At 43.0% G+C, this 15,713-nt stretch overlaps 1 protein-coding gene across 1 annotated transcript in view; it reads left to right on the top strand.

Annotated features, from left to right (window-relative positions):
* Nucleotides 1–15,713, top strand: part of rbm44 (RNA binding motif protein 44) — a 98,033-nt gene that overhangs the window by 17,184 nt on the left and 65,136 nt on the right. The window contains exon 4 of the mRNA XM_078227728.1: nucleotides 1,020–1,099. Within this exon, the coding sequence (XP_078083854.1) occupies nucleotides 1,020–1,099 (80 nt within the window). The remainder of the gene's footprint in view (nucleotides 1–1,019; nucleotides 1,100–15,713) is intronic.

Here is a 15,713-nt window from a genome sequence, read left to right as displayed (position 1 = left end):
GTATTTCCAAGCTCTGAGTACTGCAGCATCTCTCATGCCCTGTTATTCTCATAACAGTCAGTCCCATTCTAACCAGACTTTGTCTTTTTAAGGCATTGCCCTGTGCAATATTAACTTTTTTCTACAAATCTATTCCATATCCCCACTATCTTGAGGGATAGAAATATCTTACCTTACATTAAAGCAATACTGCGGATGCTGGAATCTGAAACATAAACAGAAAATGCTGGAAAATCTCAGGAGGTCTGACAGCATCTATAGAGCCTGGATGACAAGTCTTCAGCTCTGATGAAAGGTCACCTGGACTCAGCGTTGGCTCTCTTCACGGATGCTGTCAGACTTGCTGAGATTTTCCAGCATTTTTTGTTTTCATCTCTTAACTTACATCTTGTTAAATATTCTGCTTCGAATCCAAACAGAATTGACTGCTCAGAGTTACGTGCCTCTCTCCAGTTTGCCTGATTATGTCAAAAAAAGGATTCAATTTATCTGCAGCCCTCCATGAGATTCCTCGAACCTGTCCTTCTGTGGTGTAATCTTTCTTAGCTTTATTTGTCTCTCCACGTTATTGAGATTAGGGACCTGAGCTATCAGTTTGTTACCTGCCATTGTAACCTTCTAAAGGTAAGATGCTCCCCTCTAGTTCTAGCTAGCAATATATGGTGCTTCAGATGGGACCAGAAAATGGGGTTATACAAGCACACCTTTACCTCAGGACTACATTCTATCCCTTGCACAATTCCCTTACCGGCACACTCCATTTTGCTATTCTAACTTCTGTCACACACTTTGCCGTAAATTCAGTAGGCTTTCCGCAAGCACCCCAGATTCTCGCCTTGTGTTGTGTCAATAGTATTTCATTATTCAGTTTGTATTCCCATTACTTATTCTCTTTCCTCAAGCTCACCATTTGTTTTTACCTATGTTAAGCAACGCCTGTCACTTGTCATTGCAGTAGCCCAATATTTGAAGAATTCTCACTAAGGTAATTAACTACGCCTTTCATTTGTTCAATGCAGGAATTGGTTACTAGCCAATGCAAAACCAAATTAAGGAAAGTTCTTGATGAACTTGAAGAGCTGAAGAAAAAGTATAAAAGGTATTGCTAAATGTATTTAGAAATCTATAAATGGAGCCAAATTTAAGTGCACTTCAGCTGATAGCATGGTTTGAAGTTCAAAGGAACAACCACTGAGCAAATTGAACATACTGAATAATGGAAATATTTGTGTTAATACTATTCAGTCTCGTAGACCATCCCATCTTATTTCCCACTTCACCTAATCTATAGACAATGTGTTAAGACTGGAAGTGTTACTCATACTGTAATGCCTTGAATCAAGGTGAGTTGCAGTTTGCATTTACATTGAGAAGAATATTTCATCCAGTGTCCTTAGAGAGCTTTGGATGATATATAAGCTTGAGGACATTGCCTATTTAGTTCAGGGAATCTGCATTCAAACCCAGTGATGAATGAGGTGAAACATTTCTTTGGTCCTAGTTCTGAGTTGTAAACAAAATGAACTTGATCATTTGCCAGTTTCCCAATTGGTGCGCCTTCCACATGATTTGGCATGTTAATCAGTTTCGCTATGATGGAAGTATGGAAAATAGAAATGTCACACTGGTACTTTAGGTGAACATTAGGCTTGAGGTATTTGAATGTTTTTAAAAAAAGGTTTTGTCATTTATTTGACTCCAAAATGCCTGATGATAATGTAGCAAAGTAACAAATGTTGCAAATTACAAAGAAACAAATGTTAGATATTCTTAGGTTGATTGAAAACATCCATTTTTAAGCAAAAAGAATAACATTTTAAATGGAAAATTTATTCTTTGCATTCTTTTTACATCTTCTCAAATAACATGAATAAAAATTTCAAAGATTAGAAAAGGCTGATTCGCTAATCCAGCTTTTCTCAATAGTACTTCAGCTCCTCCAGCCCATGATTCAGTGGCATCTTGAACTTGCCCAACGCCTTTGATTTTGCATCCTTGGTAAACCGTTCTACCTGTTTCACATGAATTGACCAAAACATTTTGAGATCTAAGCTGTTGCAAATGCTTCCAAATATCCTCTTGTTTCAACCTCCATTTAATGCTTTTTTTTGTTTCTCTTTTTACCCTTTCCATCCATAGAGCTTCAGATTCTCCAATCCTTTGCATCAGTTTTGTTCCCCTGCATCCTCTTTTGATCAGCTGTATACAGTATTCCAATAAATTCTGATTAGTGCATCATATAGCTGCATTAAAACTCTAGATTTATTGCTCTGGCAATGTATTCCAACAAATGGACCAAAATTTGCTGGAACAGTGTCTTGACCCTGGAAATCTTTCGTTGAGTAACTTCAACTTTTTCCATTGATGCCAAAATTTCCTGAAGAATTAATTTGGATATAGCTTGGCAAGTATATTGCCGAGTTGAACTGGTTCAATTTGCATGTGGGCAGCTCGTAGAACTTAAATTCAATTTAAAAGAAAATCTGGAATTGAAAGTCTCGGTAATGGTGACCATGAAAATCACCTTCCACATTCACTGCCATCTAGAAGGACAAGGATGGCAGGTACCTGGGAATGCCACCAGCAGGAAGTTTCCCTCCAAGCCACTCACCATCCTGACTTGGAAATATAACACTGTTCCTTCATTGTTTCTGGGTCAAAATCCTGAAATTCCCTCCCTAATATCACTGTGGGTATACCTATACTTCAGGGACTAGGCCAGCACTTATTGGCCATCCCTTGTTGTGAATAAGTTTATTGTAAATGCCCATCTAGTTCACTAATGTCTTTTAGAGATGAAAATCTGCCATTGTTTCCTGGTCTGGTCTTCATTTGACTCAAGATCCACGGCAATGTGTTTGATACTTAACCGCCCTCTGAAATGGCCTATCAACAAATGCTGATCTTGCCAGTGACGCCCATATCCATGAAAAAAAGAATTTTTTTAAAAGTTGTTAACCTAATAATATTTCTTTTGCCACTATGTTTATTGCATTGTCTGCCTTCCCTTTTTTAGCAAAGACAGGTCCAAAGTATTAATTGGAAATCATGCCATGTCTTCCTTCTCTACAGACAGATTACCTTTGAGGTCTCTTAATAGACCCCAGTCTTTTTCTCTATCTTTATGAAACATTTGAGGTTTTTCTTGATGATACTTGCCAATATTTGTTGATGTCCTCCCTTTACATTCCTGTACTCATCCAGGTTATCCATAGTATTTAGCTCCTGTCATATGAGATGAGCTTTATTTTTGCGTTATCTAACCTATTCCTTTACATTCCTTTACATCCAAGAAAGTTAGATTTGGGAGTTCCATCCACCCGTTTGCTTTGCAGAAAGTTTTTATTCTGAACCCTCATTAGCTCCTTCTAGAATGCCTCACTGCTCTGACACTGATTTACCCTCACTTAACTGTTTCCACTTTTGCCAAACTATTTATCAAATAACTGATATATTTGACCCTTCACTGATTTTGATCTTTCCATAACAATGTTGAATCTAACTGAATTATTAACACTAACATCAAAATGCTCTCCACTGACATTCTTTCCACCTGCCAAAATGTATTCTCTGCAGCTAAGTCCAGAATTTCCTTTCTCTGAAGAGACATATAGACTTGGAATGTTAATACTGTTTCTCTCTCCACAGATGCTGCCAGAGCTGCTGAGATTTTCCAGCATTTTCTGTTTTCATTCCCTTTCTTTTGTTGAACTTGCAGCCCACTGGCTAAAAATGTTCACTCTTGATATATTTTAGAATTCTGCAGCATCTATACCTTTTCCACTAATCTTATGCAGCTAACACTAGAGCAGAACTAATAGTCAGAATTTTCTGGCCGGTCACACTGGCGGGATCCTCTGGTCCCACTGATGGCACCCATTGTGGGTTTCCTGTTGGCAAGGGGTGAATTCAACAGGAAACCCGCCCAATGTTTCCGTTTAAGGACCTTTCTTCAGAACTGAGGAAAGAAATGAAGGAGGGCGAGAACAAAGGCTAAGTCTGTGATAGGTTGGAGAGCAGGACAGATTAATTCCCGATTTCATGGTACAAAAGGGAGTGGTAATTTGTAATAAAAAATTGGAAGTTCTTTTTGATTTTTTTAATGGGTTGAGTGTTGCGGGCTAGGCCAGCATTTGTTGCCCATACCTTCCATTGAGAAGGTGGTGAGCTTTGGCATGAACTGAACTGCTGCAATCCATGTGGCACAACTCTCAATGCTGTTAGAAAGGGAGTTCAGGATTTTTAACACATCAACAACAAAGAAACGGCAGTATTGTTCTAGGTCAGGATGGTGCGTGGTTTGGAGGGGAACTTGTGGTTAATGTTATTCTCACCCATACCCATGTCATTCGATTTGGGAGAGGTCATGAGTTTGGAAAGTACTGTTGATGAATTGCTACACTGCATCTTGCATATGGTGCATACTGCCACAGTCGGTGCTTCTTCCAATACGTGTTCAACATGGACTCAGTATCAAATGAAGCCAGGGAGAAGGGAGGGGGTGGTGGTGGTTGGTTATAATAGCCAGAGCTTTCCTTGCCCATGATTGATCTGATGAGACTTCATGGGGTCCAGAGACAATGTTAAGGACTTCTGGGGCAGCTCCCTCCTGAATGTATACCACTGTGCCGGCATTTCTGGTGGGCGTACATTGCCAGTGGGATGGTGGTGCCTGGGATATTTTACAGTATGACTTATTGAGTATGACGCTATCTGACTGTTGCTTGATTGCTCTCTGTTAAATGTATTCAGCATACAAGTTAGTATATAAAAGAAGCAAAGTATACATTAAGGTAATTGATTAATTTAAATAAACTTCTTCCAACTACGATTAACTGCAAAGTGAGAGTGATTCCCATGGTAGAGGTATTACAGTTGAGCATGGGCAATCTGTGCTATTCAGCTCATTACTTATACATCCATGCAAAGCACAGCAAATCTCGTGCCAGGGGCAGGCAGGAAGTCGCTGCCAACATCCGCCCCCCTGTTATTTTGTGGGGCTGAAAGTCCATGTACCATAATTAAAGTCATTCACACGCTCCAGGCCAGGAGCTTCTGATTGTGCATTCAATAAAGATGTCCACATTAAGATAGCAATCTGCAGCCCCACAGTTCAGCAATACCTCCCTGGAGACCTCTCCAGACAGTCCTGGAAAGGTGGGAAGTGCTATTTCCCAGGGATGGCAGCAGGGGGCGCTTCTGTCTGACCATGGCTGCCTGGGAAGAGGTCACAGGGGTGGTTAGCGCACATGAGACCCGAGATTGAACCAGCCAGCAGTGCTAGAAGAGAATGTATGACCTACTGCTTTCCAAGAGGGTTAGTGCACCGTCTACTCACTGTAACCTGACGCACTCATAAAAGCAACAGTCAGTGTAAGTGGTTAGCACTGCTGCCTCACAGCGCCAGGACTCTGGCTCGATTTCCGGCTTGGGTCATTGTGCGCAGTCTGCACTTTCTCCCCGTGTCTGCGTGGGTTTCTTCCGAGTGCTCCGGTTTCCTCCCACAGTCTGAAAGATGTGCTGGTGAGGTGCATTGGCCATGCTAAATTCTCCCTTAGTGTACCCAAACAGGTGCTGAAGTGTGGCGAGTAGGGGATTTTCACAGTAACTTCTTTGCAGTGTTAATGTAAGCCTACTTGTGACACTAATAAATAAACTTAAATGGGCTAGCATGCACAGGGATGTCACACACAACCAGCTGATGGGACATCACTGAATGTGTGCCATCTATGTTATGCTCTCAATCTCATCAGTTACAGGACAAATGGCTTCTTAATCACCTTGATGGGGAGAGCTCATCAGCTGCCATAGGCATGCATGCTCCTGAATCGAACATGCAACCATTGGGATCGCAATCTATCTACCTGCCTTTCTGCAGAATAAGAATGTCCATAACGAGCGTGAGAAAAGAGCAGAGGGGAAATGGCTGAGATCCAAATCCTCACCCACTATGCGAAGCAGGCCATTGAAATGGCTGGAAGAAACAGCAACCTACCTGTGCTGAAAGCAAGACTGGAATTCCCCAGAAAGTCAGTGAAGATGCCATAAGATGTAGGGGTGGAAGTAGACCAGTCAGCCCTGTGCGCCGGCTCTGCCTTTCATTGAGAGCATGACTGATCTGATAATCCTCAACTCCTCTTTCCTGCCTTATCCCCATTACCCTTGATTCGTTCACTAATTATAATTCTTGCCCATCTCGGCCTTAAACATAATTTCCCAGCCTCTGCAGTAAAGAATTGCACCGATTCACTACCCACTGAGAGAATAAATTCCTTCTTGTCTGTCTTAATGGGTGATTCCCTACTCTAAGATTATGTCCTATGGTCCTAGACTCTCCCACAAGTTGAAGGAACCTCTTGGCATTATCCTGTCAAGCCCCCTGAGAATCATATGTATCTGAACAAGGTCATCTCTTAATTTTCTAAACTCCAATGAGTACAGGCCCAACATACTCAACCCCTCCTGATTTAAAAAAAAAATCCTTCCATACCCCAGATCACTCCGCCTGGGGAATCGTAGCCTACAATGTGGCCATCTCTTTATACTTGCTATCCATGATACACTGTGCCTCACGGATAATCCACAGTGTCACCAGCTACCCCTCCTTCTCTGAAATCTGGGCTTCCATGGGCTGCAGCTGGAGATGCTGCCTGCATACATGCTGATCCAAGGCACTGGAAAAGTTCCCAGCTTCTCACATGGAACACGAGGAGCACACCATGACTTTGAGTTGTCCTGCCATGACTTACCCCTTTAAATTAAATCTTTTGGAAGATGCTTAATATCAAATAATATCAGTTACTCTCGGACCCTTCTTCTTTGGTCCTTGTTACTACAGAATATAGCCCTTGCAAACTATAAACCACAAAAAAACCTTGCAAACTATAAATGGTAAAAGGAGTAAGTACTTAGCTGATCTTGCCCACTACGCACCAAAGAACAAAGAAAATTACAGCTCAGGAACACAGATCCTGCAAGCCTGCATCAACCATGCTGCCCGACTGAACTAAAACCCCCTACCCTTCCGGGGACCATATCCCTCTATTCCCATCCTATTCGTGTATTTATGCAGACACCCCTTAAAAGTCACTATCTGCTTCCACTACCTCCGTCGGCAGCGAGTTCCAGGCACCCACCACCCTCTGTGTAAAAAAAAAAAAACTTGCCTCGTACATCTCCTTTAAACCTTGCCCCTCGCACCTTAAACTTATGCCCCCTAGTAATTGACTCTTCCACCCTGGGAAAAAGCTTCTGACTATCCACTCTGTCCATGCCTCTCATAATCTTGTAGACTTCTATCAGGTCACCCCCTCAACCTTCGTCGTTCCAACTTCCTCTGACCTCTTCTCCTAGCTAATGGCCTCCATACCAGGCAACATCCTGGTAAATCTTTTCTGTACCCTCTCCAAAGCCTCCACATCCTTCTGGTAGTGTGGCGACCAGAATTGAACATTATACTCCAAGTGCAGCTGAACTAAGCTTCTATAAAGCTGCAACATGCCTTGCCAATTTTTAAACTCCATGCCCCAGCTGATGAAGGCAAGCATGCTGTATGCCTCCTTGACTACCTTCTCCACCTGCGTTGCCACTTTCAGTGACCTATGTACCTGTACACCCAGATCCTTCTGCCTATCAAAACCCTTAAGGGTTCTACCATTTACTGTATGTTTCCTATCTTTATTAGACCTTCCAAAATGCATTACCTCATATTTGTCTGGATTAAACTCCATCTGCAATCTCTCTGCCCAAGTCTCCAACCGATCTATATCCTGTTGTATCCTCTGACAGTCATCACAATCTGCAAATCCACCATCCTTTGTGTCATCCCCAAACTTACTAACTTAGTAACTGTGCACCAGTCACCTTTCTCCGTTGTAGTCTCTACTGCTGCAGATGGGCACGAGACCTCTGAGGTTTAATAAGTTAGAAAGCCAAAGAAAAATAAGCAAAACGCACCTCTTTTCCCCTCTGCACTAAATTCCCGCTATGTTCCAAATTCCCGACCCACATTCGCTCTGGCTATGTCTCACTCAGATTGTGTTCTCTCTCTCTGTTTGTGCGCAAAGCTACTGTTAGGGGGCCTATAGACTACTTCCACCAGTGTCGTCTTCCCCTTGTTGTTTTTTCTGTCCGCCCATGTGGATTCTACATCTTTCAATCCAAGATCATTTCTTGCTTTCCTGCCTATTCCATCGGGTACTAACAAAGCTACCCCATCACCCTTTCCTTCCTGTCTGTCTTACGGAGAGTCACATGCCCATGAATATTTAGTTCCCAGTTTTGATTTCCTTGTAACCATGACCCTTTAGTATCTGCAAGATCATACCCATTAACCTCAGTGTGCTATTAATTCATTCATTTGCGCTGAATACTATGTGCATTTAAGTAAAGAACCATTAATTTAGTACTTTTTACCATTTTCTCCCCTTTTGACCTTTTTTTTTTGCTCCTTTTTTATGTTTGTGCACTCTGTCCCTTGCTTTCGGACCCTGGGTCCCTTTCTGTCACATTCTGGCTTCATTACCTAAATAGCTGCTTTGCAAAGCTGTGATATCTTTTAAGAACAAAGAACAATACAGCACAGGAACAGGCCCTTCGGCCCTCCAAGCCCGCGCCGCTCCCCGGTCCAGGATTGAATCCTGAATCCAGGATCCCCGCCCAATTTTCCAGCCTATCTACATACTAATATCCTATCCACCGAGCTGTCCCTCACAGCTACGATGCTTTGTTCATCACAACCTATTAACTCACCCCCACCCCCCCATTCCAGACCATGTGATCTCCAGGGAGAGGCGAAAACCCAGAGTGAAAACCCCAGGGCCAATATGGGGGAAAAAAATCTGGGAAATTCCTCTCCGACCCCCTGAGGCGATCGAAACGAGTCCAGGAGATCACACTGGCCCTGATCGGAAAATGCTTCCCAACCCTATTCATTTCCACTTCCACGAACACCATATGAATTCCCTGCCCCCGAGACAGGTTCCCAACTATCCGCAGTCTCGCTCTGTACTGGCACCAGCAAGATGATCATAGAATGAAGCCTTGAAACGAGAAACAAAGAACAATTAGCCCGCGCCGCTCCCTGGTCCAAACGAGACCACACTTTTGTATCCCTCCATTCCCACTCCGTTCATATAGCTGTCCAGATAAGTCTTAAACGTTCCCAGTGTGTCCGCCTCCACCACCTTGCCCGGCAACCCATTCCAGGCCCCCACGACCCTCTGTGTAAAATATGTCCTTCTGATATCTGTGTTAAACCTCCCCCCCTTCACCTTGAACCTATGACCCCTCGTGAACGTCACCACCGACCCGGGGAAAAGCTTCCCACCGTTCACTCTATGCCTTTCATAATTTTATACACCTCTACTAAGTCTCCCCTCATCCTCCGTCTTTCCAAGGAGAACAACCCCAGTTTCCCCACTCTCTCCTCATAACCAAGCCCCTCCATATCAGGCAACATCCTGGTAAACCTCCTCTGTACTCTCTCCAAAGCCTCCACGTCCTTCTGGTAGTGTGGCGACCAGAACTGGACGCAGTATTCCAAATGCGGCCGAACCAACGTTCTATACATCTGCAACATCAGACCCCAACTTTTATACTCTATGCCCTGTCCTATAAAGGCAAGCATGCCATATGCCTTCTTCACCGCCTTCTTCACCACCTTCTCCACCTGTGACGTCACCTTCAAAGATCTGTGGACTTGCACACCCAGGTCCCTCTGCGTCTCTACACCCTTTATGGTTCTTCCATTTATCGTGTAGCTCCTCCCTACATTATTCCCACCAAAATGCATCACTTCGCATTTATCAGGATTGAACTCCATCTGCCATTTCCTTGCCCAAATTTCCAGCCTATCTATATCCTTCTGTAGCCTCTGACAATGTTCCTCACTATCTGCAAGTCCTGCCAGTTTTGTGTCGTCCGCAAACTTACTGATCACCCCAGTTACACCTTCTTCCAGATCATTTATATAAATCACAAACAGCAGAGGTCCCAATACAGAGCCCTGCGGTACACCACTAGTCACAGGCCTCCAGCCGGAAAAAGACCCTTCCACTACCACCCTCTGTCTTCTATGACCAAGCCAGTTCTCCACCCATCTAGCCACCTCCCCCTTTATCCCATGAGATCCAACCTTTTTCACTAGCCTACCATGAGGGACTTTGTCAAACGCTTTACTAAAGTCCATATAGACAACATCCACGGCCCTTCCTTCGTCAACCAAGCCTACGTATCCCGTCTGCAGAACCATCTGACTCGCACCTCATTTAGTTTAAAGCCCTCTATTTCCCAAAGTAAGCATTTGCAAGAATACTGTTTTTCCCCCATAGTTCAGATGTAGGCCATCCCAAAGGTACAGCCCCCATTTTCCCCAGTAGTAACGCCAGTGCATCACAATCCGCTTCTCTCTCTAGTGTTTGAGCCATGTACTCATCTCTAATTTTATGTGCCCTATACCAATTTGCAAACAGCTCGGGTAGTAATCCAGAAGTCATAACCTTGGAGGTTCTGTCCTTTAATTGTGTGCCTAGCTCCTTAATCTGTATATGCAGAACCTCTTTCTCTCTATGTTGTTGGTACCTACATGGATCTCACACACTGGATCCATCCCCTCCCACTGCAAGTTCCACTTCTGCCTAGAACAGATGTCCCAAACCCTGGCATGGGCAGGCAACACAATTATCTGGAATCTAGCTCTTTGCTGCAGAGAACAGTGTTGATCCCCCACACTATACTGCCGTCTACTGCCACTACATTCTTGTGTTTTTACCCCCACACTTGAAATGCTTCCTGTACCACAGTGCCATGGTCAGTCAGCTGATCCACCCTGCTGCCCCCACTGTCATCGAATCTCAAACTTTTTGGACAACTGCGGGAGCTGACACTCCTGTCCTATGGGTCCCCTCAGCTGCAGTCACCTTGCCCTCTGACCACTTTCCAAACCAGAAGACCCTTTCCTAAGGGGTGTGACTGCCGCCTGAAACAAAGGGTCCAGCTAATTTTCTCTGTCCCTGATGTGTTGCAGTGTTCGCAGTTCAGTTACCAGCTCAATGACTCAGCCAAAGCTCCTCAAGCCGCAAGCACTTACTGTAGATGTGTTTGCCTTTGATCACAATTATCCAGAAGTTCCCAGTATGCAGTTGTCGGTTGCATGCATTGACAGTGAGATGCCTTTAATTTACGAATCTGCATAGCCACTAAATCTTCCTTTTCCCTAATCCAGTTAAAAGCAAGAAACGGGAGGACTGCAACCCGAATCATCGCCAGTTCCAAACCCACCTCTGAGGAGGATGCCTTAGAATTCTGAGGAAGCATTGTCATGGCATTCACTGCACCTTTCAGCAGCTCAGACCCACTCACTTCAGGTCCTAGTTCTAGATTAGGCTCGGGGTCACAACCTAGTGGCACATCACTGACGGTGGATGCTGTGCCAGCTGAGGTCTGAGTTGCCAGAGGTTGTGTGCATACTAGACCAAAGGCTGGAGGAGTGTGTCCATATTCTGTCCATTGTCATGGCTCCAGTATGCAAGTGCTTCGCTGCCTCCATGCAAAAGACAGTAAGAAGTTTAACAACACCAGGTTAAAGTCCAACAGGTTTATTTGGTGGCAAAAGCCACACAAGCTTTTGGAGCTCCAAGCCCCTTCTTCAGGTGAGTGGGAATTCTGTTCACAAACAGGGCATATAAAGACACAAACTCAATTTACATGAATAATGGTTGGAATGCGAATACTGACAGCTAATCAAGTCTTTAAGAAACAAAACAACGTGAGTGGAGAGCGCATCAAGACAGGCTAAAAAGATGTGTTGGGTATTGGGTTCATATCACACTATCTGTAACCCCCACAGTTGCCTGGACCTGCAGAGTTTCACTGGCTGTCTTGTCTGGAGACAATACACATCTCATTTTCGAGTGAGCAAACAGTGCTTTCCTGCTTGTCCCTATGGACTCATCTGTCTGGTTCTGCCTGAAAGAGCTCTCTGCATGGTTGGTTCCCCCCACTTTGAGAGTAGGTATCAAGGTGACATGAAAGCATCCCCTGAAACTTTAAATTTGAAATTTCTTCCAAGCTGCGATGCACACGGACTTTGTGAGGGCAAGGGTGAAACCGCTGTTCCTGAGGTCTCAAAAGAAAGGAGTACTATGTTAGTTCTAATGTGTCCATTTAGACCTGGGCTCAAGATTTTATATAAATTTGCATGAGCAAAGAATCAAAATAACAGCAGGACAGACTGTAAGTAGTGTCATTTAATCCAGCTCTCATAAATTAAGGAACATCGGAGAAAAATAAGTTATGTAAGCAAAAAAGGTGCAGAGACCTTGCAGCCAGCAAAGGATAGAAAACCAATAAGTTTAACAAATGCGTTGGCAGCTTACTCTGATGCAATGAGAGATGTTTTGACTGATGCACAAATATTGAGAAAATGTCAATACCTAGGAGCAGATTGCAACATTTCAATGACATTGCTCTCACTAGAACCCCGTGACACTATTCCCCACATTAACACAAGTTCAGATGTAGAGCACCATCATCTTACTAATTATATAATAGCTGGTCCTTATTCACTAGCAACCTATACAGCTTGATATACTGCAATAACACATGCTTCTCTTCCAGTGACCCTAGCCCTTTCTGGAGCGAATAGAACAATGTAGTTCGTTTTGAAGTTGTGATCACTAGTTTCAGGGTCAACACATCAGTTCAAATTCTATTGTCCATTATTGCAAAAATATTAAGTCAATATCTGGCCATGGTTGGCAGTAGGTGCCAGCCGTGGATCAGTAATATGGCATTCTCACTCCTGAGTCGAGGTTGTGCACAAAGTCTAGGCTAAGACTTCTATGGAATACTGAGGGAGTGCTACACTGCCAATTCAAAACATTCCCTCTTGTTAATTCTCGGAACCAAACAAAATTCTGAACCCAATCGAAGATATCGGCAAAGAATGTGAGGTCTGAGTGTCAAATTGACATTCCAGGCTTTTCGGTGACCGTCTGCTCTGCTGTTTGAGTAATGGGTGAAACTATTCAGTCAATCACAGGCTGCAGCAAATGCAGGAGGAATTAACCTGTGACTGGCTGAAAAACTTCACTCATTTTTCAAATAGTCAGTCTATCAAGTGACGTCTTCCCTGAGGTCAGCTCAGTCTAATTGCGATTCGGACTGGGGACATTCAGGCCTGTATAGTTCAGTGGTGTACACCATACAGTTCAAGTTCTTTCAACCCCTGTGGTTCATTGAGACTTTTTGACTTCTCCTGAATCTGGGAATGTACCCCCATAAATGGTTAACCACTGACGTTTCCATGACTCAAGGTATTTACTTGTTTACGAGCCTGTAATTTTACATTGTAAATGAAAACATTACACAAGATCCTGACAGAGACTCCAATTCCTTTAAAAAAAGAGGTAAACTTAGATTTCAACAAGGCAATTATCCATACAGGCATGTTTTTACAAGTGAAGAAGTATTGATCAATTTGTGTATTTTCTTGTCCTTGGCCTTTGGGTCCCATGGCGGGGGCAAGAATGAAATTAAGCAAAGGGCCCCAATAAGTAGAAAGCAAAAAGGGAAAACTATTCAGAAGTAAAAGAAATCTGGCCCTGTTGATGGTATTTAGATTTCTGAGACAGGAAATTATGGGTTTAAATGCCACAAAATAACAGAAATAACATTTAAAAGTGTATCAGTTGACTATAAAACTCTGGCATCCTGAAGACATGAGATATGCTTCTAAATGCCTTCTTTTGCAATATATTTAAAGCACAGAACTGCAGCAGCAGGGTTCTCTTTACCTCACTGCCACTGAAGATGGAAGTCCTTCAGTCTGCTGTGATAGTATGAAGCAGAGAGCTATAAAAGCAGAGTTACAGCTTTTGAAGATGCAATATTGGATGTGTCAGCAACATTGTTGGAGAGTTTACAACATGGCTGTTGAAGAGAGAAGCTTTCGAGACCTGGGGTAAGTGTATTATGTTGGTGTATAATTGTGTACTTCTCATCCTAAGTATATATCCCTGGAGTCTCAAGTCAGTTTAGTTTAAAAATGCTTTCCATCTAATGTTTCTAAAGTAATGAAATGTCGTGTGTTTGCAGCTTTTTGATAAATTACAATCCTTATATTTACTTGATATTGCTAATTCTGAATCTATCTTACAAAATTTGTAACATGGGGAGTGGACAGAAGAAAAGTAATTTAATTTGAACTGTTGCTTCACAGCCTCCTCCAAAGAAAGGGGGCTATAAACTTTTGAGTATGGTAGTGGATGGGTTCTATGCTTGTCATGGATAGCGCCAGGACTGTACATTGAACTCCTGAATAATGTCATCCATACTTTGGGGGGGGGGGGGCGGGGGGGACTGTACTTTTTGTGTTGATATCACACTTTTGTGTCCATTATAAATTATATTTATAATTGGAGCTATCTGCATAAATAGGGTTTCAGCAATGCCAAAGGAGCTCTACAAGTCAAAGATTAAAAGTCGTATGCTCAGAATTATTCTATTTGTGACTGGCTGTCAACTGTATTCAACTCATTTCCTGACTTCCTCACCCCTTGCCTTCCCTCCACAGACCAGATAGGCGTCCCGAAGTCCTCACTTTCCACCATATCAGCCTCCTGATTCAAAGAATCAATCTCCATCATTTCTGCTATCTCCAGTGAGATGCCATCACCAACACATCTTCTCCTTCCTCCTCTGTCAGCATTCCGAAGGGACTGTTTCCTCTGTGACACTCTGGTCTACTCTAACACCTCACCACCTTCACATGGTACTTTCTCATGCAATTGCAGGAGATATAACATCTGCCCCCTTTAGCTCTTGTCCCCTCACTGTTCAACGTGCCAAACTCCTTCCAGGTAAAGCAATCCTTTACTTGCCCTTATTTCAATTTAGTATGCTGTATTCACTGCTCACAATGTGATTTCCTCGATGCTAGGCCAAATAGAAACTTTGTGTTTGATTTCTGGAATACCTCCACTCAGTCCACAACTCGGATCCTGACTTTCCAGTTGTTTTGTCATTTTAATTCACCATCTTGCTCTCATTTCTATCCCTGGCTTGCTGCAGTTTTCCAGAAAGAGCCACAGGTGAGGAACAACAGCACCTCTTTCAATTATACACTTTACAGCCTTCTACAGTCAAGTTTTGAGTTCAGTGACTTCAGATTGTGCACTGTGCCGTCCATTTTGATTCCTTTTTTTTGCAGTGTCAGTCTATATCCATGTTTTTCTTTCACATAGAACTGTCCTTTCTGCCACGAACACTTACTCTGGACCAATGCTTTGTTTCTTTACCACAACCCGCTTTGCCATTTTTCATGACATCTTTATCAATTAATCTCTCTAGCCCTCTAACTTCCCTTGACCTTCCTTTCTGTTCTACCTGACCACTCCCTTTTACAACATTATAAATCCAACACATTTCTGCCTCTAGAAGTCATGGATTCAAAAGGGTAACTGTTTCTCTCCACCTGCTGAGTTCTTCCAGCATTTTCTGTTTTTATTTCAGATTTCTCCACATCAGCAGTACTTTGCTTTTACATTTCTACCTCTCCACTTCTGAAAAACTCTGTTTCTGTATCGGCAGTTACTGCCAGACCTGCTGAGTTTCTCCAACACGCTTTATTTTTATATTATTTACAAGTTGGCTAACAGTAAAAATAATTTTTTTGCCTCATAAAGGACTGTCTCTTATTGAGGCATATTTGC

The sequence above is a fragment of the Mustelus asterias genome, chromosome 14 (assembly GCF_964213995.1).
Source record: "Mustelus asterias chromosome 14, sMusAst1.hap1.1, whole genome shotgun sequence".
NCBI classification, from domain to species: Eukaryota; Metazoa; Chordata; class Chondrichthyes; order Carcharhiniformes; family Triakidae; genus Mustelus; species Mustelus asterias.
The sequence above is the reverse complement of the archived record's forward strand: the minus strand, read 5'-3'. Positions and strand labels throughout refer to the sequence as shown.